The 27,374-nt window shown below is 38.2% G+C and overlaps 1 protein-coding gene across 2 annotated transcripts in view; it reads right to left on the bottom strand.

The window, feature by feature from the left end:
• LOC138598559 (alpha-1,3-mannosyl-glycoprotein 4-beta-N-acetylglucosaminyltransferase A) overlaps nucleotides 1-27,374 on the bottom strand; it is a 33,780-nt gene that overhangs the window by 5,694 nt on the left and 712 nt on the right. The window contains exons 2-12 of one of the 2 annotated variants that reach the window (XM_069670360.1): nucleotides 23,524-23,736; nucleotides 22,324-22,461; nucleotides 21,515-21,648; nucleotides 18,672-18,718; nucleotides 13,658-13,771; nucleotides 12,831-12,906; nucleotides 10,581-10,695; nucleotides 10,349-10,479; nucleotides 9,155-9,262; nucleotides 6,796-6,989; nucleotides 1,378-1,456 (exon numbers count right to left, since the gene is read on the bottom strand). In XM_069670360.1, coding sequence (XP_069526461.1) covers nucleotides 1,378-1,456; nucleotides 6,796-6,989; nucleotides 9,155-9,262; nucleotides 10,349-10,479; nucleotides 10,581-10,695; nucleotides 12,831-12,906; nucleotides 13,658-13,771; nucleotides 18,672-18,718; nucleotides 21,515-21,648; nucleotides 22,324-22,461; nucleotides 23,524-23,736 — 1,349 coding nt within the window. Of the gene's footprint in view, nucleotides 1-1,377; nucleotides 1,457-6,782; nucleotides 6,990-9,154; nucleotides 9,263-10,348; nucleotides 10,480-10,580; nucleotides 10,696-12,830; nucleotides 12,907-13,657; nucleotides 13,772-18,671; nucleotides 18,719-21,514; nucleotides 21,649-22,323; nucleotides 22,462-23,523; nucleotides 23,737-27,374 lie in introns of those variants that run through there. The other variant, XM_069670361.1, reaches the window with a different exon arrangement.

Below are 27,374 nucleotides of genomic sequence, written 5' to 3'. Positions count from 1 at the left end.
ACACTCAATAAAAAGAAGTCTGCTAACCAAGAAAACATTGAAATTGTCAATAAAGTGCACTGAATGAACAGTACAAGCAGATGAAAGCCACTGATTCAGTGCCCACAACCTGCTGAATCTCTCATCTGCTTTCTGACCGGTGGTATGGGGCCACTGATAAACACATCGGCATCCAGAGAGCTAACTGTGTTCAACAGTCCTGTTTCATCACTTCAGAGTAAATAAAAGCAACTTCCTCCCACTTCATAATGCACGAGACACCTTGATCAGTAGATATTGGCCTGCATTTTACACAGGACTTCATTGAAAAATAAAACACTCTACAATCATATCTAACAGCAGGAACAAAAATATTGTCACATCAGCGTAAAGCAAAACCTGTCCACACCCTGCTCTGTGTGTGTCGATCCTGATGTGTCATGAATATTCAGCCTACACTCCCCTGTTATCTGAACATTCCTGATAATACCGCTGATACTTTTGCACAGAGGAAAATTATACACAAGTTGTGATAACACATATGATGACAGAGAAATATTAAAGGAACATTATCAGGTTTGAAAGGCGTATTATTTAATGCACACGACATTAGCATAGCAGAACCCTGACAATGTCGGTTCTTTCCCTCTTACATCCCCTAGTGACTGAGAGCTGAGGAGTTCATATTTATTGACTTTATCAATAAGAGTCTGTTCTTTTTTGGGAGATAGTTTCCTGATTTAAATCAAGCTATGTTTCATGTTGTGTTTATGAGGAGTTTTTTGTCATTCAAGAACATGCTAGTACGCGAAAGGGAACCACATTAGGTTCTCAGGTTAAACAGACATCAGTAATAAGTTCCAAAATTCAGACACCCGTCAGCATAAAACAGACCGTTTTTAAAACCAAATAAACAGCTCTGACTGTAAACAGAGAAGCAAAATTCATATGCTTTTATTTTGGTAGTTTTTGTTTTTGTCCATCATTGTGTCATGACGTTTCCATGTCAGCAGTGTTTCCCACTTTGCTCTGCGGGTGTTTCACCCGCAACATGAAGCCTCTGAACTCGTCTTGTGTCCCTCTTATCTTCCCCACAGCGATTCTGTGTCTGTCTAACTTTACTCAAAGGTCACACATGGCAGGACCACTTTTCCCCTTTCGTGTGACAGAAGTGTCGATTGACACACACACACACACACACACACACACACACAGCCAGAGATAAGCTGGGGAGTGACAGCAGATAGCTTGTTGTGTTTCCTGGTGCCCTGGTACTCTTTCTCGAGGCACCAACACCTGAGATGAAAACCAAGACCTGCTTGACGACAATAAAGGAGCTAGACAACACACAAAAAACACGTACACACAAGCCCACACACACAGAGGCAGGTCACTCACATTGCCAGGTAGCACTTCCACTGTCGTGTTGAAGAATTTATCTCCACTGTGCTCGACATTTCCACTGCGAAACAGGTACCTACAGAGGAGAAGACAGCACAGGTATAATAAGTCTTACTGTAGTGGAGTTTCCTGCATGAATGGACGCACAGTGTAGGGCCATCATTTGATTACATTTCTTGAAGGCTAAGCCAGAGATTTCAAATAATTCCACTCCTATTTTACACAATTATTCTTATTATTTCAAATGTAAATCAAATGTGTCTGTATTATTTCCAGGGACGGTACATATTAGAAACATCACATTGTTTAATAAATGTAGCATGTTATAATTCAGGTATAAGGAGCGTCGCAGGGAAACGCATCATTATAATGATACCGTCAGACTATCGAGTCTCACAGGGAAGATGGTGCCACAGCGAAGACTTCAGGGAAGCAGGAAAGATTTTATGGTTCTCGTTAAGTTTCTTTCTCATCACAGACTATATTATACATTATCATGTCTCCTCAAGTGCAGCCACAAGCCAACGTGTTATCGTTCACTTTGGACATGGGAAATAACACAGCGACCTTCAGGGCCGAGGAACAAAGCCCAATGCTTAAGTGCAAAAAAAACTGCAGTTCCTCTCCTGTCCACTTGAGGCTGCCTCCAGCAGTGAGCCAGTCATCACAGAGCATGTTAGAATGTCCAACTTTACAGCAGAAATAAACATGTGTACAGCCTGGTACAAAAACAGTTTTGCTCTCTTTAGTAGGGGTGGGCGATATGACCTAAAATTTGTATCACGGTATTTCTTTTCCATTTGGTGGTATTGGTATTATATTGCGGTATTATAAAATAAGAAAGTACTCATAATATGATTCTTTCTGCTCTATTGTCAATTTAAAGGAACACATCAAGGTGTTTTCATGTACATATTAACAATTAACAATTACACTTAATGTTATTTGGGACTTTAAAGTCCATTTTGTATTTTACAAAAATCCTTCCTACTTTTACCACACTTGGTTCAGCAACAACAGATAGATGTGTTGGCTGCAACTGGGTTACTTGTCATCTATCGTTTCTAACGGTGTTCAAATGTATGTTTAATCAGCATGACCAGCGCTGTGACGGTAACTTTTGGAAACAAAACTCACGCATCCCACTTCCTGTCGTCGATGTATTTTTGTTGCTTTAACGACAGATTTATTCTCTCAGCCGTGTCAAACTATGGAGCAAATAAAAATAAATATAAAACCAGTTTAAAGCAGAATGCTTACTTTAATTACAAAAGTACTTCTGGCTTCAGTGTTTTTATCTCTGTTGTAGATGTGTATCAGTAAAGCTCGATGAACATCTTTCATGAATGTATTTCATAAAATCAGACGGTATAGAGGAAGTGTGTTACCACTCTCTCTCCCCCCTCCCTCTCACCATCAGCTCACAGAGCTCCTGAATCAAGAGACCTGATTGGTCAGTAGGTGGTGTTTAGTTCACGTTGATCTCTTATTTCCAACATAAGGTATTAAGCATAAGTTGCCATGGTGATCTACCCCAGTAAGAAGAAGTGAGCCACCTTCGTAGTACTGAATACTCGGAGTTAACCCTGAAGTTACCGCGATAACCAGAAATCCTGCTTCGTAGTGTACCCCCCAGGTGAAGCTGCTAAAAGTAAACACTCCGTGGTCCGTTCATGTGTCCACAGCGTTGAACAGCACCGGGGAGAGGTTCTGCTAATAACGGGGACACATTCACTGGAAAGTTGACTCGCGTAACTGTGCGTCTCACTCAGTCATCTTGCTGACATTATACATGATGGCTGCAGTGTCGCACACATGTTTACAGGCAGGTGACACACACTCACGCTGCATGCAGAGCGTCAGGCCTCTGTGTGCTCTGCGGAACAGAGTTAACCAAAACGTTTGTGTTTATCGCAGTATTGACGGTATTGCAAAATCCATTTCGAGGCAGAACGTGACACCGCTGACGGTGTGAAACTGCTATACCGCCCACCCCTACTCTATAGCTCATTTCTCTATTCATGACTCAACCTGTTTACATTATATTAAGGTTTAAAGTGATGCATCATTAGGGGCGTGGCCTCTTTGAGTGACAGGTGGGAGCTGCTGGCTGTCTGATAGGTGTCCCCTCAGCTATTCAGTCGCTGGGCCGTGTTTGTGCTGTTGGAGCCTTTTGAAGATTTGTTCATGTAAATATCAGACAAATAATCCGTCTTTTGTGCGCTTCACTGGACTAACAGACCGTCCAACAAGTCTGACACACAGTTTTTACACTCAGTCACTATACTCTTGTTGTTAGCACTAATTTGCACATATGTGTATCTGTGCTCACCATACCTGGCTTGTTCGCTCGATCAGTGTTTGTCATACACTCATTTATTTGTGGCGTGGATGGATTGTCAGGATGGTTGTTGGCTTTTCATCACAGAGAACATCCAAAATAAAACATCACGTGTGACATCAAGCTCGTTACTTCCAATACTTCTTAAATACAGTCTATGCATTATGTACAGTATATCTTTACTCGCTTTAATTTTAAGTCAATTTAAACTGTTAACTTTCTACAAACACCAGTAAATCCAGATGAGAAGAAACAATTTAAATTAAACAGTAGACTCTATTGCTTCTGTGTTTCATCAAACTATGATGAGGAGATGCAAAATAAAAAAAAGTCCTATTATCTGTTATCTTAAAACCTTTCAAACTCATTGTCCATGTGTAAGTTGTTACACTTGTGGTTGTTTTATCCTTTAAAATGATGTTTAAATGTAGTGCCATTGCTCACTGCAAAGACTAAAAAACGTTAGCAGGGTGGAAGATAATTGTGACTTAGACTCTTAAGTGTGTTGATTGAAGGAGGAGTGATTCTATTGATAGTAGGTAAACAACAGTCAGACGCTTAATTATGGGATCTTTACCTTTAGATGTCAGTGGAAAGGATACGTTGACCACTGGATCATGAGGAGACATGCATCAGTGACAAAGTTGTGTGTTCAGTGGGTGTGTTTCCATCAAGACTCAACAGTCATTACTGCTCTGATGATGGGAAGCCTTTAGTTGCTTGTTGTAACAGTTGCTGTGCTTACAATCTTACAAGACAGTGGCCTTCAGGTCAACGTTGCTCCAGTAGATTGCTTCAGCCAGCAGCTCTGAAACAGGCTGTAATGACCTCCACTTAAAGGCTGTTTTTGACATTGTCAGGCTCTGATTGTTATTCACAGTGAAAACGGAAATAAAACTCCATTGCTCTTTTAAAAGCCACCAGACTCAATGGAAAAAACAGTCGTTTTGCAATGCAACACACAGGCGTTGCTGGTCTGCCTCTGCCTTGATCTGTTAGTTTGTTTGCTATTTTATAACTTTGGTGTTTTAAAGTTATCCAACGCAGTATTGATGTAACACACTATAACAGAAAAAATAAATGACTGAGCCAACAGTAGACCAGTAGAACTCCTGTGTTCTGCAAGGTAAAATTACTACGTTTATCAACACAGTCTGGGTGGCTGGAAGAGAGCAATTTTACAGCTGTTTCTGGTTTCTAATGAATAACCTATCTCTGTAGGGATCTTTTCTGTAGTGTCAGACACTTAGAAAAACAAATTGAGCCTGCCAAAGGCAAAAACAAGCACTGTTAGTGGACGTACATGATCAGGGATTAAATTGAAGGCATAACAGCCCAATTCACTGCTGTTGGCTGAAGGCTCTAAATGTAATGTTAAGAAGCTCCTCCTGTTACTTTCACATGCTGCTTTAGCTAGCATAACTCTAAGCAAACAGTACCGTTAGCTTAAGAAGTTTTGAGGATATGCTAACGTGAGCTTAAGCAACAACAGCGTGCGGTCTTTATGGTTAGTTACTGTATGTTGTTAACATCAATGGCAAACAACTCTGAAATAAGCACGTGCTATATTTAATGTAAGACAAAATGAGTTTAGGATTAGATGCTTCATTTTACAACAATCTAATTTGATATCCATTTAAAGTGTGTTGTCAAACATTTCAACAAGTTATTTTCTTCCAATTATTTTCCCTAACTGCAGTTTCTCTTTATTTCTTAACTTCATAATTTCCCCCTCCATCATGGTGTAAAAGAACATTGGCTGACAATCCTTGATAACATAAGATAACAGTGTCAGCTGAAATAAAAAAGGATTTCTGGTGTGATAATTTAAGGTTAGTTTGTTTAAGATGTTTTTAGGTTACAAATACAGACTTCTGGCACTCATGCAGAACATGCATAAGATTAATGGCATGTGTGTTCATTTTCTTATGCAAGTACAGTATATGGCAAGGCTGTGTGACCCTTTAGCTGATGTGGACAAACATTTCCCCATTTTCCCTAGTAAGTACACTGACCTGAGAGGATTTTAAGTACAAAATATGAAGAAAGAAAGGATCAAACATGTTGAAAGCTCTGCAGAAACATAAACATTTATGTGGATGTGCTGGCCATCTGTAAACTGATTTTTTCTGAACATTGTTCTTACTTAATGTAAAAAACAGTCTCATCCCCCGGCTAGAAACATTTATGGAAAAAGGGGAAACCGAAATGGCAAAAAGTGGAAATATCTTCGACCACTTTTCTACTTTCTGCATAAATCGAGAGATCTAAGTGAGCGTCTCATGGCCATGATTTAAATCCTGCACACACTCCAAGTAATTCAATCGAACTTTAAACTTTGTAAAAAAGAAATGGTTCGTCTTTGCCAACATTAATTTCTTTTTAGCTTGTTGTGATGTAATTTCCTGGAATATTTGAATGCATCATATCCCTAAAATCAGTACAACCTAGGGTCAATAAACTATAAAAAGTGATGAAATTATTGTGTCATGATTTCAAAAATAATGAAATAAAAAAATAATGTATCTAATTTTGCTAAATAAAAATACTAAATATTAAATATATTAAATATTCATCCACAACAGTTCTAATTGTAGAAACATGGACAAAATATGTATTAATTAACAGTAACTCTGTATTACCCTGTATTGCTATTTTTTCTCTTGAAGATATATTTTTAGGAGTTTTTTTCCAGGCTTTTTACCTCTAAGTTATTTTATTTATTCTTTAGCAATTACAGCTTTTTTGACTATTTTAATATTTTTCCTAATAGTTACCCTGCGAATCCCACCCCTAATTCTAATGGTGGCAACAACAAATGTACAACATAATGACATGTAGGAAGACTTAGCTTTACTGTGCAAAAAGGCAGAATGCTCTAGGCCATAACGCCACTGGGAGTTGCCTGTTTTCTTGTCACTATGTTTGTAACTGCACATAACATAATTTGATGGCCACATCAATGAAAGTGCAATGTGCTGATGAAAAAGTCTTTAGACATTACGGTTGTAATTTTAGATCACTGCAGCCGACCACACAATTTATTTGTTGTTAAACTGACATTTCAGACTGACCCGGATATGTGGATTGGCTGTGTGAAGGTGAAGAGGACGTAATCATCCTGCATGGGCGATGGCACCCAAAAGAAGTCCTCTCCTTTGTATGCCCTCTCCAGACTGTGCGTCTGGTAATGTTTCATGCTGCTGCTCAGCTCTGCGGGTGGGTTACTGTGGGCCTTGAACAGAATCTGAGACTTAAAGTCCTTATCCTGTATGGAACCAAAGACAAGTACACACACAGAAACAAAAGGTCACAATCAAAATGGTTCTACATCTGAGTCTACATTCCACACATGAACTATATCAAACACATGCATGATTTCCATTGACCTTATATGACCTTAGAAACCAAACAATGATGCCAGGTACTCGTGTGTATCTTGTAATCACTCTGTTTACTTCAGTCTTTGATGGCAGCTTCACCCAATTTAATGATGTAAAAAAAAAGTGATCTATTTGCCTACAGCTTAACAGTTTGAAACCCTCTTTGTTCACTTCTTCAGTGACCTTAAACATTCACACGCCTCTTTTATCCACCCAGAAGGACAGTTCCTCCTCTGCCACCTGATGCAAGAAGCAAAGGACATCAGCAAATGCAACTTCTACAGACCATTGAGTAAGAAATGTTATTATTGTCAAACCCAAACTGAATAAAGTCTGTAATCGTTTCACAAATCCTCTAACATGCAAATCAAACAGGCTTCAGGAGGTCTGCAGTGGACACCTTTGGGTGGGGAACAAAAGAAGCCTTTTACGGTCAACTACATGCTTATATGTAGCCTACTAGTCCAATTATGATCATTTCAATGCCAAGCAGAATAAAAAAAGTGCTCCATATAAACACCTTAATCTGAATTAACAGGACAAACCAAGTGAATTCCAATCAGTTGCAGAGAGGAAGTTTAAACCTTTTCACAAAAGGTTCACATTCTCTTTTCGTTGCATAACTTCCTCTTACTGGACTGCAAAACCTCCAAAGTTGGAAATGCATGCTTATCGCTGGTTTATTAAGAGGAACAGAATTTAAGTAACGACAGCGCTGACTCAGTTGATAGATATCCATCTTCAGGGAGCTGATTTGATGACCTGCAACTTGATTTGACAAAAAATAAATGAATTGAGACCTGACTTGGACTTGAGACATGATGACTCGGATGACTTGAGTGTGTTCATAAGTTTGAATGTTAGCTGTTAAATATAAAATGATAAAATTCAGTGTTGACAAGTATGTACGCAGCGCAAACTGGGAATCATAATTGGACGACTCAAAAAGCTCCCTGTATGTTATTGTCATGATTGGAGGACTGGCTGTCAGTCAAACTCCTTGCTATGGCAACACGCAACATCAAAGCCCCCAAAGAGAAGCCTCATCAGTCGTACTCGTTACTACTCAATACAGTCTTAGACCAGACCATCATCATGGCTGCGTCTGTGCCAAGATAATACAGATACAATTCATCGTCATACTTTTTGAACAGGTTATATAAATTGGCCAATAATATCATTATTAGTCGGGCTACTAACACCTTGTCTTTTCTCTTTATAAAGACCGGATAATACAGGTAAGAGTGCTGGATCTTGGGTGGAAAAAAATTGACTTGACTCTGGACTAGACTTGCCTTAACTAAGGACTCGATGTGACTTGACTTGCCCAAGACAAAATGACTCGAGACTTACTTAGGACTTGAGCAAAGATGACTTGGTCACAACACTGCCATATAGATACTAGTAAATGAGTTTGTGCTAAAAGGAAGTACTTGAGGACAAGGAATGGATGATGTATTCGCTTTTGTGCATGTCACACAGTTGTTCAAATGACCACATGTAATCACCAGACTGTGTCAGATCTCTTTTCATGTGTAACTGTTGGAAAACAACACAACGGAACTGGGAATTAGATTTAGGTGTATCCATGCAACCTGAGACATGGGAGCATATTTGGGAAAAACTGTACACAAAAAAACACTGAACTACATTTCTTTGCAGACGACACACCATTCTTCCTGATCAAACTAATGACAAAAACTAATGACAAAACAAGCCTAAAAATCCCCCATAACTGCTTTGGTGACATCAGAAGTTGGATATCTGACACCTCTCTCAATCTGAGAACACCAAATCAAGGACTGTCCCCTTTATAAAAAGCTGTTAATTTTACTTTTAATTTGTCTATGCTTTGAATTGAATCGTTTTTATACTCATTCAATTGCCCCTGAAATAATTGCTTACTGGACCCTGTAACTTCTTATCATGTCTTTTCTCCCTATCTTATCCTGCTTTCCTCATTTATGCATGAACAACTTTTTTGGAAAAGTGAAATAAATAGTTATTATTAGTAAGTTAGTAAGTTTTATTACTTTTGAGCTGCACTCACCTTGAGCTGCTGTAGTTTCCCCGACAGAGACGAATGGAGGCCAACATGCTGGAAGAGAGAGGGCTTGTAGCTCAGCTTGAGTAATGCCTTCTGCTCATTACAGTTTTTCTGTGGAAGACGACACACCAGCGTGTAAGTCACTATGAGGCACACTGCAGAATTGAGTATGTTTTTGACACATAACTACAGAATCAGTGTTGAGTCTTTAGCAAAGATCAGTAAGGATCAATAATAATGTTTTATTGCTTTAACAATGTGTAAAATAGTGTGGTCTTGTTTAAAGTACGTAAAGTTTGGAATATTCTCCAGCAGATTATACGTCCACTAAAAGTTCTTGTCTGAGACTAAAAGTGTGTGACAACATTACAGGAAAGATCCCTACAGAGATAGACCTTTTTGTTACAGAGGAAGATGCTTTTTTAAACCAGAAAAACTTGTTATGTAACTTTCTTAAATGCCACCAGACTCTGTTGACAAAAACAGCAATTTTACCTTGCAGGACATTGAAGTAACAGGTCTACTGCTGCTTCTGCTGGTTAGTTTTTTTATGTCATAGTGTGTTACACAAATACTACTTTGGATCAGAACTGAGCATTGAGAACATCAAAGTCACTCAATAACACTTACAAACTGATGGAGCATGTGGCAGACCAGTTCTGTAAGGGTCAAATTACAGCTTTTGTCAGTGGAGTTTGGTGGCTTTGAAGAGAGCCACATAAGTTACGCTGTTTCTTGTTTAAAAATCACTCAATCTGTCATCAAAAACAAGCATGTTTATTTGCCCTTGATTGGGCCCATTTGCCCTCAGGGATTATGTTGCATTACGTGACAGCTCATTTAGCAACTGCCAGCCAAAGCTATCGACTGCAGTAATCCTGACACTTTTTGTAACTATTTGATATTTACACTCTTAAATATGTAATATGTAAGCATAGTTTATTGTTCTTCTACTGTTCTTTATTTTATTGATCTGACCTAACTTTTCATTTCTATGTGCTTATGTTTTCATTCTTTAGTTATTTGGTGTTTTTAACCGAAGATTGCTAAGGTTATTTCTAATCTTAAATGAAATGTCAGATTTCTGCCTCAGACCCACACATTCTCATCGCCTGCTTTTCAGTTTACATGAGAAATATATTTATCATTTGTGCTTGGTTATTGGAAAATGTTCAACTCTTTGCACAATTGACTTACTACGTCTTTCTCTGGGCTACAAACTTTGACCCACAGGATGTGATCTAACAGCCAGTCGATGGGTTTGTCTCTGTGGAACATCAGGAAGAACTCTGCGATCATAGGGAGGTCCCGGGTCCGAAACATCTTGCCTGGAGGAATAAACACATGCACACACACAAATGCATTTAATTATAAGTAAAAGCAATACTTATGTGGGTTTACCCATCACTTTGTTACTTCATATGCACACCTATAAATCCCAGCTGGGAGAACTCCAGGTAGAGCCATTCCTTAGAAGCTTCCTGGTTGGCAAAGGTCTTCATGTCGCTGAAGTAGTCTGCCTGTGCAACAACATCGTCCTCTAACTGGAAAACACACAAAAATACACTTTCAAAACTCAATTTAGCAAGCAGCTACTATTTTATTTGGGTGAGTGACTATCTATTACATAAAAAACTCCAAGAACTGTCTGTTCTTGGAGTAGGCAAACAAGTTGCATTTGTGGTTCTGTCTGTCGTCATTGTGACTTCTTCTTCTGCCGTAGATTGAGGTTTTGTTTGATCCTGATTCTGTTTGAACATGGAGCTCATAATGTGCTCAGCTGTGCCTCTGTTTGTTTCAAACAAACAGCTGATGCTGGAAAAGTTTCCGTCGTCTTTTTGTCCTCCTGAGGATTTCTCCTATTAAGATTTACAGCTTTGTGCAAATGCATAAAGTGTTTTAATGACATGACAAGAGAGGCTCCTAGGAACCGTGTTTGTGTTAAATGCAGTTACACTTAAAAAGAGAGATTTATTTGTTCTTAAGCGCATTGAGAAACATTTATTTAGGCTGCTATTTGGGCTGTTTTTTACAGAGGAATATGGGAAAAACAATTCAGGGGAAAGATCGGCAAAAAGTTGAGAATAAAGACAAAATGTTGGAAGTAAAGTTGAAATGTCTGAATGGCAAGAATGAAGTGAAAAATACTGAGAATGAAGCCAAAAGGTCGAGAATAAAGTCAATATGAAGTCACTCCTGTGAGGAACTTTCACTTTGTGTTGATTTTGGCGCCCCCTGTGGACAAAGCTGTACCTCTAATCTCTTTGCTGATTTTGTCCTGTGCATGCTTAAGTGGTGGTTTTTAACACAAAGTCACTTCCTGCTTTCTTTAACTGTCACATGTATCACTCATGTTAAATGTTTGCCCTGTAAAATGTAAACAAAGGCAGCGTGCAGTTAATCGCTTTGTCTGACACCTACCCCCCCGCCAGTAGTTTCAGGCATCAAAATAACAATATAGAAATAATCAGTCTTGTCGCTGATGGTCAGGTTTGCTTTTGTAGTTCGTATAGAGTAATCAGAATTAATTTCAGTCTGTTTCATAACCAGCAAAAAACTCCTAATGTCCAGAAAAAAGTCAATATGACGTCAATAAACCGGAAAAGTCAATACTGGTAAAATTTATAGAACTGACCCTTCGCTAAGTCCCGTCCCCCTTGGTTACTGTTGCTATGCCTGTCAAGCTTTTGCACCAGCATTTAAATAGTATGGCACTTGAAACTTTAACAGTGAGAGATGTTCTGAGGGAAATAATACCAAATTTCTGTAAAAACAGTTCCCAAATATCAGAGAGAAGTCGACAGAAAGGTCGACAACACGCATTTGAAAGCTACATCCGGAACATAATAATCGAGGCAAAAACAAACTGGTCCCAATGCAAGCGTCAGACAGCCCACGTCTTGACAATTCCTGTCATATACAGGGATCATATACAGGAACAACAATGTTCTTGCACAGCAGGGTAAGTCAATATATTTATTTTAAGCTAATGTTTAGTTATGACTCCATATAATGTTCATTATCTAATATGTTTGAGCCCATTGCCAGCAAAACTAAATGATCCCACTTTTTCATTTGGTTTAAAGCGCGTCAGGATATTGCTCGCATATCGTGGGCTTGATCCAAACACTGGATCTGGATTAACTTATAATTCATATTCAACCATCTTTGTTTGCTAACATGCTAACCTAGCCAAGTTAGTTAGCGTCTTACCTAGGAGCAAACGAAGGAGTTTTTGTTGATCTAAGCTGCGAGTGAGGTCTTCCACAATGTATAATCCATGTCCGACATCTCTCGAGTTTTTGGCTTTGAAAAGTGAAAACTATGACAGACCCTCTGAACTTTAAGGATATCTGCTCTCCGACTTGCAGATTCCATATGTCACCGTTTCTGCATTTCTCCTTGATCTGAAAGCTTGACAGGCCTCCCACGCCTAGTTACGGTTGCTAACGTAAGATTGGACAGTGGGCGTTCAAGGGAGGGGCTTAGCGAAGGGTCAATTAAGACATTTCTTTGACAATTTAGTCGAAATTTGAAGAATAATGGCCAAAAGAAAAAATTTAAATCCTTCTGGTTTGCGAAAAACAACTTTTTTCTCAAAGTTTAAACAAAATAAAACACTTCTCCGATCATACAGTATGGCTACATCAGTAGCTGGAGTGTGACCTTTGACCCCTACCTGAACATAATAGGTTCCTTTGTCCTGAGCGTAGAGCATGAGGAAGCTGAAGTCCAGATTCTGCTTTGTTCGCCATCTAAGAACAAAAACACAAAAATAACAGGAATTTGTCCTCTTTTACCCACTTAAGGTAAACCTCTAAGGAAATCAATCTTAAACAACATATTTTTTTTACTGTACAGTATGCACCCACTTCTTCTTCTTCTCTAGCAGAGAAGATGTGATTAAATGCTAACGTTTACACGGCAGCAGCAGAAAGTGCATGGACACAATAATAAAGAAATAAAATAAATGGGATTAAAGCTAAAAACATTAAAGTTCAGGTCTCACTTTTGTTCTCTCTAGCGGCCCCTCTGGTGATAAGGACCCCACTGTAACAGAAGTCTACACTGTTTCTTTACTGACAATTCAGGCTGTTTGTCTTCATCCGAAAGCGAAATGTCTTTCTCCATAGTAGCAGTTTATTCACAGCTAAGCAGAGACTGGAAAAAACAACACACTGCTCCGCTGATTCAGCCACTGCTGGTGATTTGTCCTGGGAATAATGCCTCTTTAACAGCCAATTCATAACACCAAAGCATGCTAGCCAAATCAACAACCATTCTCTGCTATTGTGCAACTAGTTGCTAGCCTCATCTTATTGAAGACACTTATGTGTAACATAACTTCAGCTGTTCATTTAAAATAAAGCTAAGTAGCCATATAAATAATCTTAAATAAATAAAAATAAATTGGCAACCATGAACCTGAAAATCTTCAGAATGATCACTTTAACATAACCCAGAGTTCTAAGATCAAATAAACAGTAAGAGAAATAGTAAACGTACTTGACTCTGTCCTTGGGGTCTCCTAAGGTCTCTTTGAGGCTGGTGAAGTCGGGGTAGTAATACTGTGAAGGAGAGACGACCTCCAATAACCCAGACTGCACCTCCTTTGGAAAACTACAAAGAAACAGCAGTTAACTCAAGACTTTACCAGGAAAAGACAAAGACAATACACAAACAAGGCAGTATCAAATCACATTGGACCAAAAGATTATTTTCACTGCAGTACATATCTGACTTTATGTATCACTTCATTTAAAATTGCCTTTTGGTTTGGACAGTATATCTGAATGCTAATGACTGGATAAAGGAAAAAACTACTTGGTGTACTGAATGTATAATATACTGAATGAACCTGAATGCAGCAGGAAAAACAGAAACACGAAGCTCAACAACGCTTTTATAGCTGATACCTAGCATGCTGTTGCACACGACATAAAACACATTATGTATTAAGATAACATAAGATAAGTTCAAACTTTATTAATCCCAAAGTAAAGCAACACAGTAAAGTATAATTAAGCAATATCACATGACAGGGAGTGAGGATGTACTGAATATCATCGTTATCTTCTGCACTTTGCCTGCGTCATCGCCAACATCACAAGTTATGCAAGCGGCAAATAGTAGTAAAAAGTAACAAACAACAACAGGTTATTATTTGTTGCTCAACCAACTTAACTAGTTCCACAACTTAACTGAAACTGGACCAAACATTCTCCTGCACGCTGTGTCTCCAGGTTACCACAGATCAGCTGTTTTTTATCATGAACATTTATCTGTTTGTTTTAATTAATCATCAGCCAGTGAGATAAGAGTCTGCTGTGTGATTCAGAGGCACCAGCTTGATTAATGTGGACGTACATGGTCTGCTGTAATGTTAATTCACAGTATTCAGAACACCTGGCTGAGGCGGAGTGATACACACTAAGAAAAGTCCCAGTGATGTTGTACTATTCAGTGGTTCCCAACCTGGGGTCTTGGCCCCCCTCGGGGGGGCACCAAAGATCACTGGGGGTGTGCGAGGCTTTGTCTGCACTGAGATTGTCAAGATTAGATTTGCACGCATGTTGAATAAAATCATTAAAAAAGCACTTACTCGATAATCAAAATGTTCAACTATTCCACAGATATATTATTGACATACATTCATATGTTCAGAAATGCCCATATCCACATATTTAAATATAACTAAAAGGGGTGTTTATTATAATAACTAAAGATAACTTGATAAACAAACAACAAAGAACTATAGGCTGATTGGCGTTCATTTTTGCCAATAAAAATTTGGAAATAATCACTTTATGTTTTGAGCTAGGGGGGGCTCAGCCTTTCTTGGATACATTGGGGGCCCCAATGAAAAAAGGTTGGGAACCACTGGTCTATATCAGCACTCATGGAATCACTCTTATTCAATCAGATTACTCGGTTGGAACCAACTGTTAATAATAACAGTTCAATAAGAACTCAAATATAAGTGAAATATAAAATATAAAGTGTGTTGACTGCAAAATAGATATAATAGAATAACTATCTTAACATAAGTTCAAAATGTATAAAATATTTACAGAAAAAAATATAAAAGATTTAAACTGTAGCTGAAGACATTGAGCATATGATAATAAGTGATTGCAATGGCTATCACACAAAAGCACACATTAGTGACTGTCAGAGTGCAGATTCAGCACAGGAAAGGCTGTGTGAAAACGGTCTCCCTTTCTTATTTACATAGCTGTCATGCTACATGTCATATCACAGAGAGGGCTTTTATAGACTTATTTATTCATTGTGTAAAACTGTAACATGTTAGTGGTGTTTTCTGTTTAAAATCTAGGCTAACTAATTGTGCTGTACACTATACAGGTTTGGTTTATGGTTTTTACTGCTTACTGCCTACTACTAAAGATAGTGCCCACTTCCTGTGCAAGGAAAGCTGCTTTGTTGTAAAAGCCCGTGGTTGGAGTGGTTTATGTTTACACAGATTAAATGACATACATTCAGCTGTTGTCATAGCCTACAAGTAAGAAAACATTTGACTAAGGGAAATAAAAATTTAACAGCTAGCTATTTGAGCTAAAGGTGTTATTATCACCTGCCACAAATGACTATGTGAAAGATAAATGACTCAAACTTATATTCCTTCAGAAGTAACAATTACAACACACAAACACAGATATACTGTGCTAGCTAGCTCTTGTGGCTAGCCAACTGTTGTAGCTAGTAACTATTTTGTTGTCTTATTAACAGTAAAGTCATCAAATTTAGTGAGCTATGACCCTATTTTACAAGCTAATGTAGCCGAGATATTCCTATTCTAAAAACAGCCATCTTGGCTCTCCTCAAACAAAAGTCGCTGTAGTTTCATTAACAGACAACTGGAAAAATTGAGTGAGCCTGTCGGGAAAATGATAAATGCCAAATTAAAATGTGTTTTTGGACAAACTCTACTGTTAAACAAATGTTTTCTTGCACACATATTACCAAATCAGGATTCAATTATTTCTTAAGAAAAATACATTTATGTTCCACCTAAAATAACCATTGTGGACCTTTTTCTTCTTCTTTATCTTTAGTAAAAAAATCATCTTAAGCTCATATTTGGCATTAAAAAATCAAACTGTGAGGAAACACTCAGAGACTCTCCAGTTGCATTAAGTGAATCAAAGTCTAAAAATGACTTGCATAATGAAACTGGCTTTGTGACCTATTCACACTCGATATTGACATACACTGAACAAAAATTTAAACGCTCCCATTTTTCATGAGCTGAACTCAAAGATCTAAGACTTTTTCTATGTACACAAAAGGCCTATTTCTCTCACATATTGTTCACAAATGTTTCTAAATCTGTGTTAGTGAGCACTTCTCCTTTGCCGAGATAATCCATCCACCTCACAGGTGTGGCATATCAAGATGCTGATTAGACAGCATGATTATTGCACAGGTGTGCCTTAGGCTGGCCCAATAAAAGGCCACTCTAACATGTGCAGTTTTATCACACAGCACAATGCCACAGATGTCACAAGTTTTGAGGGAGCGTGCAATTGGCTTGCTGACTGCAGGAATGTCCACCAGAGCTGTTGCCCGTGAATTGAATGTTCATTTCTCTACCATAAGCCGCCTCCAAAGGCGTTTCAGATAATTTGGCAGTACATCCAACCGGCCTCACAACCGCAGACCACGTGTAACCACACCAGCCCAGCCAGGGCAAACTGAGAACATTCTTCAGAAAATAAGTCTGCCTTGGGGCGTCACTGACAATGTAAAGGCAAGAAACTCACAAAATTCACAAAACATCACACAACCTGAAAGGTCACTTAAGTCCACCTCTTACTACAATTTTAAACAGCCTGTCAAACAGGCTAGGTCTGTAACTGACACATCACAAATGTCAGTGGAAGAAACTCTGCATAGATTAGTTTGTCATTAGGACCTTTCTAGTTGGCTGGATTAGGCTAAATGAACAGGGACACGCACTCGTTTAAAAAAAAAAATACCTCAACATCTGTGTCGCCAATTTCCCCCTGTGTCCAAAATGTATGAACGCATGGGTCACAGTTTGCCTACCTGTGCGCACATTTCCCCGTCAAGTTTGTTTTTATAGACCACAACTCTTGCATGGGAAGTGGCATACGCAACCGTTATAAATGAGACCCCAGGTCTGTTTGTGTTGGAGGCCTCTGCGTATTATTTGGCTACCTGTAAAAATCTTATGATCAATGTACACTAAACAAATCCTAACCTTACTAAAGCATAAACAAGCTAGCAGCACCGCAGCTCGCCCCTCTTTTTTTAACCAGTTTTATTTAAAGAGTCAGATTGATTATGAGAGGAGGACACCCCTGGATAATTCTGTAAAAATTGTCTTCTCACCTTATTCAAAATGTTGACTTTTAGAGGGAAGCCCTAATGAACACTTCCACAGAGTTAGCACATTAGTCTGCTTACAAATGAAAAAACAACAACCTGGTTGAATTTTTGTGCACGACTTTAAAGCAGTGATGACATCATGTGGAGCAGCACCTAATTTTTATTAGTGGACATTTTCAGATCCAGTACTGGATACTGCAGATATGTGCTCAGTAGAGTTTGGTTTCACAGCAACAGAATTCTAAGAAATGGCAGCTAAAAATTGCGTGAGTAATCAAAGTTTATCAGTGCTGCAAGTCGCAGTACTACCAACCCCAATGCAGGGACTGAAATAAATTAGACTCTGATCTGTGCAGTGAAAAGTTCCTCCAGATGTTTATATTCCTTGAAAAAAGACGATAACGCAGCTATTGTTATCTGAACTTCTTTTAATATTAAAATGTTTATTAGACCAACTTTTCTCAAAATGTTTCTTTAAAAATAGTCTTAGCGGGAGTGTTTCTCTACACTGTCCAATATTACTACAACTATCCACAAAGGAAATGGTGTACATAGTGTGTATATTTTTTTATTTTTACTACTGTTATTATTTATATTGCCATATTTTTGTAATCATTTTATTGCCCCATGTATTTTTTCTATCTTGATCACTTGATTACGTATTTATTTTGCCTCCTTCAGCTGCTGTTCCCCTGTGAGGGATCAGTAAAGCTTATCTTACCTTTTTACTTTCACAGGTTGACAAAAGCTACAACCACAGGCTGTCATGAAAGGAAAATCATCTCATAATCTTTCAGTTCCTCTTCTGATCTAAAAAGGACGTAAAAGTTGTTAATGACGTGACGGCACTTCTAAGGCACTCAGAAAATTTCCCACATCTGACTACAAGTGAAACTCAGTACAGGATGAGAGGGGAAACGAGGTGAATCTGTGACGTCTGAATTATTGATATGGGGTGGGAATCGCCCTTCTCGATTGCACCCCTGCTTTGTGATACAGGATGACAATAAGACTGGTGAATGATACAGTAGAAATAAGATAATTTTTCACCTGAACTCACAGCCAGCAAACACAGGAAAACAAAGTAAACAGCAGCAGTGATATAAAGTGAAACTGCGGTATGGGGAGGAAATCTAAAGTCACTCACTTTGTGGTGATGATCTCTGCTACCCTGCTGACGTACTCAGAGTCCGTCTGAAGTGAAGGGGAGAGAAAAAAGGATAGAGTCAGTGACAGAGGGGATTTCTGATGTGGTTACTTAACATCAAACATGCGATCTTTGCAACAATGAACAGAATGAGATGCCTGTGCTTCCAAAACCAGACCTCGTAGAACCAGTATAGGATGATAAAAGGCGATGTTCCCTCCAACCATGCCTGTAAGGCTGTAAGGTTTAGGGTCAGGTTTTCAGGAGGTTATTTCAGATTGTGTACTCTATATTACATTACATACATCAGCCATGTGTCCACACATACCTCAAAGAACTCGACTGACTGGAGTGTGTACAGTGCTCACTGTGAGTGGATCAAGTCAATCAGCTTTGTATCAGTGTTTGCGCCACACGTGCATGAAGGTGTGACCTGTGTTTAGGAGAGAGCAAAGTCTGTCTTGCCCTATCTGAATAAATCCTGGCTTCCTTTGTTGATCAGGATTTATGATAGGCAGTTGGAAGATTAGGGGGCTGGCTCATTGACAGACATGTTGTTTTACAGTGTTTCAATTTCCTTTATTAGACGCTTTATCCCAAAGCGTTGTATATCTGAGAGTTAATACAACATAAGCAACAATCAAGACAGGAGGGAACGAAGTCAGTAAGAGCCAACAAACAGCTGCAAGTGCGATCAGACTCCGGTGCTGACAGGCAGTGCACAAAGCGTTTTTTTGGTATCATCATCAATAGCATCAATATCATTAAGGTCAGAGGTGTTCATAAAGAGCTGGGTCTGTAGCTTCTTCTTAAAGGTGAAAGGGACTCTGCGGATCGAATGGAGTTTGGTATCTCTTTCCACCACCTGGGGACGACTGAGGAGAAGAGTCTAGTTTGAGACTTAGGGCCCTGTTGTGATGGGAGCACCAGGCGCCTTTCATTGGCAGATTTGATGCGAGCGCAACTGAGAGCCAGTGGAGGGATACGAACAGTGGAGAGATATGATCAGTGGAGTGACGTGTGCCGTTTAGGGTTAATTGAAGACCAGTCGCGCTGCTGCGTTCTGGATCATCTGCAGAGGTTTGAATATGCATGCAGGAAGGCCTGCTAGTAGGGAGTTGCAGTAATCAATGTGTGATACCACGAGAGCCTGTACCAGCAGTTGTGTTGCATGCTCTGAAAGGTAGGGTCTGATCCTCCTGATGTTGTACAGGGCAAATCGAGGCCACGTGAAAAGTGTTCTAAAAAAATGTTTGTCTCTCATTTCTCACGCAAGTCTGACTGCCAGATTATTGGTCTTTAAAAGTGTGAACAACACGTGAAAATCCACCCTTCAGATATTTGAAGAAAAATGGCAACATGTCTGGGTTCTTAACAAAATCTGGAGGCGCACACAGCTGGGTTAATCTCCCCTCCTCCTCCTGAACTGTGTCTGGATGAACTCTCCTGCTGCTTCCAGCTCCTTGAGGCTGACCAGCGCCCAGTGTGATGAGCTGTTAGCTCGGATCAGTACCAGGATGACTCTGACGGACACCAACTACCGGCGTTCTGTTTCAGCTGTGGAGTGCCTGTACATCTGTCTCCGCTGAGTGACAGTTTCACTGTATCTAGCAAGTTACATGTGGGCTGAAGTCCAGCTTTCTACAGTGCTATGAACCCAAAATGAACAGATTTATCTGTGTGAGAAACAGGTCAAAATTACACTGAAATAAAAAAAACCTTGTTACTGATTGGTGAATAGAACATACATTCATTCTTTGTCAGGTCTTTCCGCAAGATGACGAGCAAACAACCTTTAAACTGCTTGTTTTTTGAATGGAGTTTGGATCATTTTTTAAAGCATTTTCAGGACATCAGAAAAAAAAGCACTTTTACGTTATAATTACATCATAAATACTATAAATACTACATTTAGGACACTGGTTGAAACTTAAATCCTAGACTGGAAATTACAAAAATAAAAGTAGTTTTGTTTCCTCTTTCATGTTTTTCCTTGAACTGAATCAGCCCAACAGCACCTGAATCTCACTTATTACCATTTTATATCTGTGGTTATTCATTCATACGGCCATGTTAAAGTGATAATCTTTTTGATCTTTTATTTAAATAAATATAATATATTATATTATATATAATATCTCCAAATGAGATAACACAATGGTGATTGAGCCTATTGATGTAAGCCTTTGCATTTGCAGTATATAGTATTATTATTGACTGGGTGCCCAGTTAGTGACGCGTTTCCCATCAGCCAGCAGTGGTTGGTCTGCCAGAGAGGGTAGGCGGAGCTAAGTGGCTGCTTTTCCCGTTTCTGCAATTGTTGCGAGTAAACAGTAATCTACTATGGCTGAACAAACAAAGAAAAGATCGACGACTACAGATACAACTTCAAACATAATTGAAAATCCAAAGAAAAAGAAACAAACTCGACGCTCAGATGAAGCAAACAGTCTGAAAAGGAAAGCGACCGTCAGCGAGGAAAATCAAGAGTTACAACTGTAACAAAGGGAGCTCACTGTGACGTCTGGTTAAATTGGGTAGAGTGCTCTAATAGCTACTGTTTATCACTAAAGGTGGCACCAAAGACAACGAAAATGAAATCTTCGAGATAACATCATTAAACAGGATTAATGTGGCTCAGGCATGACTTCATCTAGATTTGGCGTGTCGCCTATTTTGTCTGTAGGATAAAGAGACAGAACACACTTCTTTATCTGTTTCTGTCTAAACCAAATATAAATTACAGGTAAGCAGGTTTGGCAGGTAATTATACAAAGAAAAAGTGAACAGTAACAACAAAGACTTAAGACTTGTGTTCGTGTTTGCATGGGTGTGCATCTTACTTCGGCTACGAAGACAATGATGAGGATATCTTGCTTCTGTGATGTAGTCAGGCTGTAGAGCAGAGAGCCTAGTGTGGTGACCAGATAGCTCTGCTTCTCACGCTTCACTGTAGGAATACCCAGCACCATGGACACTGAGGAGGACACACACAACACAAAGACACACAACAAACACACACAAGTTATGCTGAATAAAAAACATAGCAGCAGTGAACAGCTCTGTGAGCTCTCAGGAGCATCTTTTGGCAGGTATAAGACCAGCATCTCTTGATTTGACTCACTTGCAATAATGCCCAAAGCTTCCTTCCCTCCCAGGTACATATAATGAGAATCTTTCTTTTTTTAATAAAGAAGCTTGGTCGTGTCACGTCGCAATGCACAAGACCCCTCACCCCTCCCTTCTTAAGACTGTGCATGTGATTCCTTTGCTGCATCAATACAAAGGGAGACTGGCACTGTCAAGCGTATCTTTCACAAGACTTCACAAGGCCCTCAGGCCATCTCAAGCAGGTCTTCTGTCACCTGTTTCTTGGCACCCAGGCCACAGCAAACAATTCTGCAAACACTTCCTGGTTCTTCAATAATGAACCTGTGTCAGCCTGTGGTAAGCGCTGCTTTACAAACACTCTTTATGTGAGGTCAAAGTGTGTGGATGAGGCCTATCCTATTACACTTTCAGCCAGCTACAATTTTTAATGCAACAATCTCAGAATTAATTTGCTTTGAAAGTATAGCCTAAGTCTTCTATCTGTCAAACAAAGCTGGAAACAAAGCGTTATAAGTCATGTTTATGTGCGAGTGCTCCATACCTCCTCTGCGTCCATGTCCCAGCACTACGTTGGGTATGAGGCTGTCTGGATGTTGTCTGAGGTGGGGCAGGTAAAGGTAAATATTGGGCTGCAGGATTGTTTGTGCGCTTGATTTAATGGTAGCCCACCTTCTTGTTGCTGTCCACAGGAGGGGAGAGGAGAAAAGGTATTCCATCAGTTTAAGATCTAAGTTTTTGTAAAACACTTGCAACTATTTAACACATTACAAAGCTTCTTAAACAGATTACATTTTTTCAACTTAAGAAGCCCTAATAGCTTCTGGGATAAGTCTGACAAGGTAACTTCCCGGCAGCCACTCCCATTATTTATTTTCTGTATGAAAAGACAAAAAAATATGAAAAACAAAATCTCCATTTAAACAAGCCTGATTGACACATGGGGAAACCTAAAATGTTCAGGTCCTTCAGATGTTAACAGCTTTTTGATGATTCATTTTTGATGAATTGATGATTTCCAAATTTCCACTCAGGTGGGTCCAAAATTTGTTTTTGAGCTTTCATAGATATTATTTTTTTCAGTTATGTGTGTTGGGAACATAAATAAGCTTGTTTAAGTCCTACCTGTCCAATCTGAACTTTTTTGTCTCAGTTTAAACCTACTAATTAAAGAAACAAGCCATGTGGAGTACCTCAAGGTTCTGCCCTGGGTGCCTATACTTTTTAGTTTTGTTACAATTATAGGTCATTGTCTGCAAGCATACAAATACATAACTCTTTTTTGGCTGTTAATTCTGGATCCTTACCCATCTTATATTATTGATGGGAATATTGCATCAATATTGCAATATTCCTATTCATTGACTCAACATATCTTTACCAGGAGAAAACAAATATCCTCATTTTTGGTAAAATAAAATCTTGTTGGTCTCTATCAACGTAACTTTTAACAGTCAACTGAACGTTTTTAATAAATTAAAGAACATGTTTAGACCTCCCTGCCCGCTTCTCGCTGTTGGCTGAAGCAATCTTGTAGAGCAATTCCAAAACTATTTGTATTTATTGTACTCATTTAAATTCCAGAATACGTGAAATAAAACAATGGAGAAAAATACTGCAATGCTCCTCAAATTGATGTTCCTCCCTCAAGACAAGCAGAGACATGATTGTAGCAACTTTTTTCCCTTTTAATTGCTGTTAGTATTGTTTGTGTTTTACTGTTACACTGCTACCCATCACATACTTTTTATTCTTGTTCCTGTGGAGATGTTGGCGATGTTGTTGTTGTTGGTATTGTTGGTATTGTTGATGGTGTGATGGGTGTTGTTGGCAGCTTTGGAAATGTTCTTCAGTCCTTCCAGGATGCTGCTGAGATCCTGTCTGACCTGCCCTCCCAACTGTTCAGCCACATACAGACGCTCGTACAGGGTCTGCAGCTCCAGCTGTATTGTTGAAACTGGAGACAATGCAGACAAATTGGTACCATTAAACACAATTCTCTACATATCTGCATGGCCGCCATTTTCCTCTGATGCAAAATATGGTCGGGAAGCTCAAATGCTGTTATAATGTCGTGCTGTAATCCAGGTTTTAAATCATAAAGGGTAACTGACAATTGTTATTTTTTTTAACCACTTTTCTATAAATGAACAACTGTACAACTGATAACTGATAGTGAAATCCAGACGGAAATATGGACATTCAAAGTAATAGAACATATTTGGTAACCCATTAGTTATCGTCAGATAACAGCTAATGCAAGCATTCAAGCACTTCCTTGTTCCTTGTTTTTGTTTTTTATGTGACTCTGTAGGCTGTAAAACTGAATTGCCCTCTGGGATAAATAAAGTTGTCTCAAACATTACCTGTTGTCTGACCGTAGCTAATTTTTTCAATGTGTTCTTTAGGTTTTTAACCTGGAGGTATTTGTGAGATCTGTGACATCAGGACAGGTGACATTTTTCAGGTAGGTTTACATTTTGTTGAAGAGCAGCTTTTTTTGTGTGTGTGGGGGGGATTTCCAACCACATCACCAAACACAGAGGTCATGTGAAAATATTAGTCCTGTGGAAATTGGCATTTCCATACTTTTCAGGAGATATTTCAGAGCATATTTGACATCAGAGTACAAATCACTGAGTGTTTGTACTGTGAGTATATGTTTTCCTGCTCAGTTTAATCCAGACTCCAGGTTTTTGTAGTTTTCTTTTTATTTTATAAATAAGAAAAGATAACAAGTTTACCATAAACTAATTTTGACACCTTCCATGCATCCTTCTTTCTTTACTGTTTATGACAATGATGATGAATGCAGTCATAATGGTTTTCTTACGCAGAAAAGATAGTAATTTTTCTGTTCACTACTTCAAAATTGTTCATCAATTACAGTTAAATATGTATGTATATAAAACTAAACAATTACAACAATAACATAATGAGTCACAGATTAAAAGCAGATTTAAATAGGTGGGGACTGAGGGAGAGTGTCTGAGGTGTTGGAGGAGAGAGAGGGAGGGGGCGACAATAGAGAAGGCTCTCAGCTCATTTTTACATGCTTTCTGTACGTTGACTTTATTGGCACTGTGTGGTCTGACAGTTTAAGATTTCTGATTAGATAAGAGAAAAAAGGAAGCTTCAGACGGAGCTTTTGAGTTATCACAGTTTTACATTCTTGTGACCAGAATACATTAAAAAACAAAATGAGGAAACACTTCAGAAGATAATTTACTGCTCGAAATATGCTTACACATCCTTTCCTGGACTGGATTCTTTTTCCTCTAAACCTTGCTTGTGCTTGAATATGCGTATAGATCACTGAATCAAAATAACATGCCTGCAAGCATCTCTCTGATTTTTACAACATCACCCTCAAGAGAGAAAATGTCAACATAATTGCAAAATGTAACGTCTTTCTTGTTGATTACTGTCAAAATGTTGCAGTCAGAGTTGTGGTATTTTGTTAGGGCAGTTTATATTGCATTATAGTGATACTGGGAAGCTCAACTGCTGTGTTCCAGTTCCTCAGTCGTATAAATGAAGGGTATCAGACAAGCATTAGTATTAATGGTTTCCCAATTGATTAGCACCTGAAAAGACAATTGATAATGTAATCTTGAGGGACATATTTTTAAAACAACAGCTAATGTTAGCATTCAACCTCTTACTAGCTAACAATAAATTGAATTCATAACTTTTCTATTGTATCCTGTAACACAGAGTAATAGTTTCCACCACTTCCTAGCTAATGGTAATATAAGTTAGTTAGTGGCTGAATGCTAATGTTAGCTATTGTCCTGACATTGTATTACAGGTAAATTAAGTATTTACTATTGTATCATGTTTCAGTATAAAGGTAGTAGTTTATTCATCAACTTCCTGGGCCTGGCTAATGGTAATATAAGCTAGTCAGTGGCTGAATAATGCTAGCTGCCTTTTTAACATTATTGTAACACTTCTAACACAAATTATTGTAATTACATTATTGTAATATCTCAGAGTTATGGTATCCCACCACTTCCTAGCTAACAGTAATATTAGCTAGTTATTTGCTGAAAGGTATAGCCTACTTATTGTCTTAACATTATGTCAAGGGGAATTACTTTTCCTATTGTATTGTGTAACAGTACCAAAAAAATCATTTTCAACCACTTCCTAGCTAACGGTAATATTATCTAGTGCTAATGTTAGCTGTTTTATGTTTTGTTAACATTATGTGATGGGGAATTTACACCTTTCCTTTTGTTTAGTGTAACACTACAAAAGTACAAGTTTCCCGCCACTTCCTAGCTAACGGTAGTATCGGCTAGTTTATGGTTGAATGCTAACGTTTTCTTGACATTGTGATACAGGGAAATTAAATGTTTTTGTTTTATCAAGTTACAATATAATAGTAATATTTTATTCATCAACTTCCTGGCTAACAGTAATATTAGCTAGTTATTCGCTGAATGCTAATGTTACTTATTGTCTTAACATTATGTTTATAGCAACATCTTTACTGTTGCTGATCATTTAGACATGGTGAAATGATAATGATCTGTAAAACAACAACATTATAACATTTTAGCCTCCAACCCTGAGTATGACGTCAGAGGGAAAAGATTGTTGTTTGAATGAGGTGAAAAGTCTACCCACAAAGAAATTTGTCCAAGGCTGTCGGGCAAAGTATGCTGTGTAATAAAAATGGAAATAAAATAAAAAGATATCTTCTGCAATGGATTACAATACATAACATAATACAAACAATAAGTGAGTGGGTCTGAGAAGAATTCTGTTAAAACTAACTGCTGAATGACATCATCATATAAGACTAGATAATGTATGAAATTTAATAAAGACATTTATAGTTAGAGCTGATCAATCTATTCTTATCTGCTGATGGAGCTTCATGACAACAGTGATCAGACTTTTGCTATTAAGAACATCTGCCCTAGTTTCTTTTAAATGTCTTAATTTAAAAGTCCCCATGAGAAAGTTTAGAAAAGGTTTGACATTTTTATACTGTGTTCATTTACTTAATCGTATCTCTTCTAAGGTCTTTACTTCCTTTGTGCACTTGTCTTCTGTCACTTAATCTGCCTTTTTGGTCTTAAATATCTTATTTTCAAGCAATGTGTAACAGGAAAATAATATAAATAAACTCATTATTATTATTATTATTATTATTAGTTGTAGTACTTGTCATAGTAAAATAAGGCTGGATTTCAGGCATAGAATGTAATGAAACTTTTGAATTGGTCAATTTTATCAAATGGTTTATATATATATATATATGTATTTACATTATTGTGTGTATGTATATTTTTATATAACTGTTACAGTGAGAAATTAGATAAAATAGACATTACACTACTTTTTAAAGAAAATAAAAGGGTTGAAGAAATAATATCCAAGATGACTGTAATTTATCAAAGAACATTCATCAAAATTACCAATTAGGCTATTTCACCTATTTCACTATGTTGCATCCCTTATTGAAAGACGGTGTTTGGATTGTTTTCATTTTACAATTTCCACATTAGCTAGCTATTTTATGCTTTTACGCAGCTACTAGTCTACATTTTGATATGTAGTCCCATATTGAGCACTGGTAAT

Source organism: Semicossyphus pulcher, unplaced genomic scaffold, assembly GCF_022749685.1.
Source record: "Semicossyphus pulcher isolate SPU_LCO1_2020_fin unplaced genomic scaffold, fSemPul1.0.p SCAF_2, whole genome shotgun sequence".
In the NCBI taxonomy this organism is placed as follows: domain Eukaryota; kingdom Metazoa; phylum Chordata; class Actinopteri; order Labriformes; family Labridae; genus Semicossyphus; species Semicossyphus pulcher.
The sequence above is the reverse complement of the archived record's forward strand: the minus strand, read 5'-3'. Positions and strand labels throughout refer to the sequence as shown.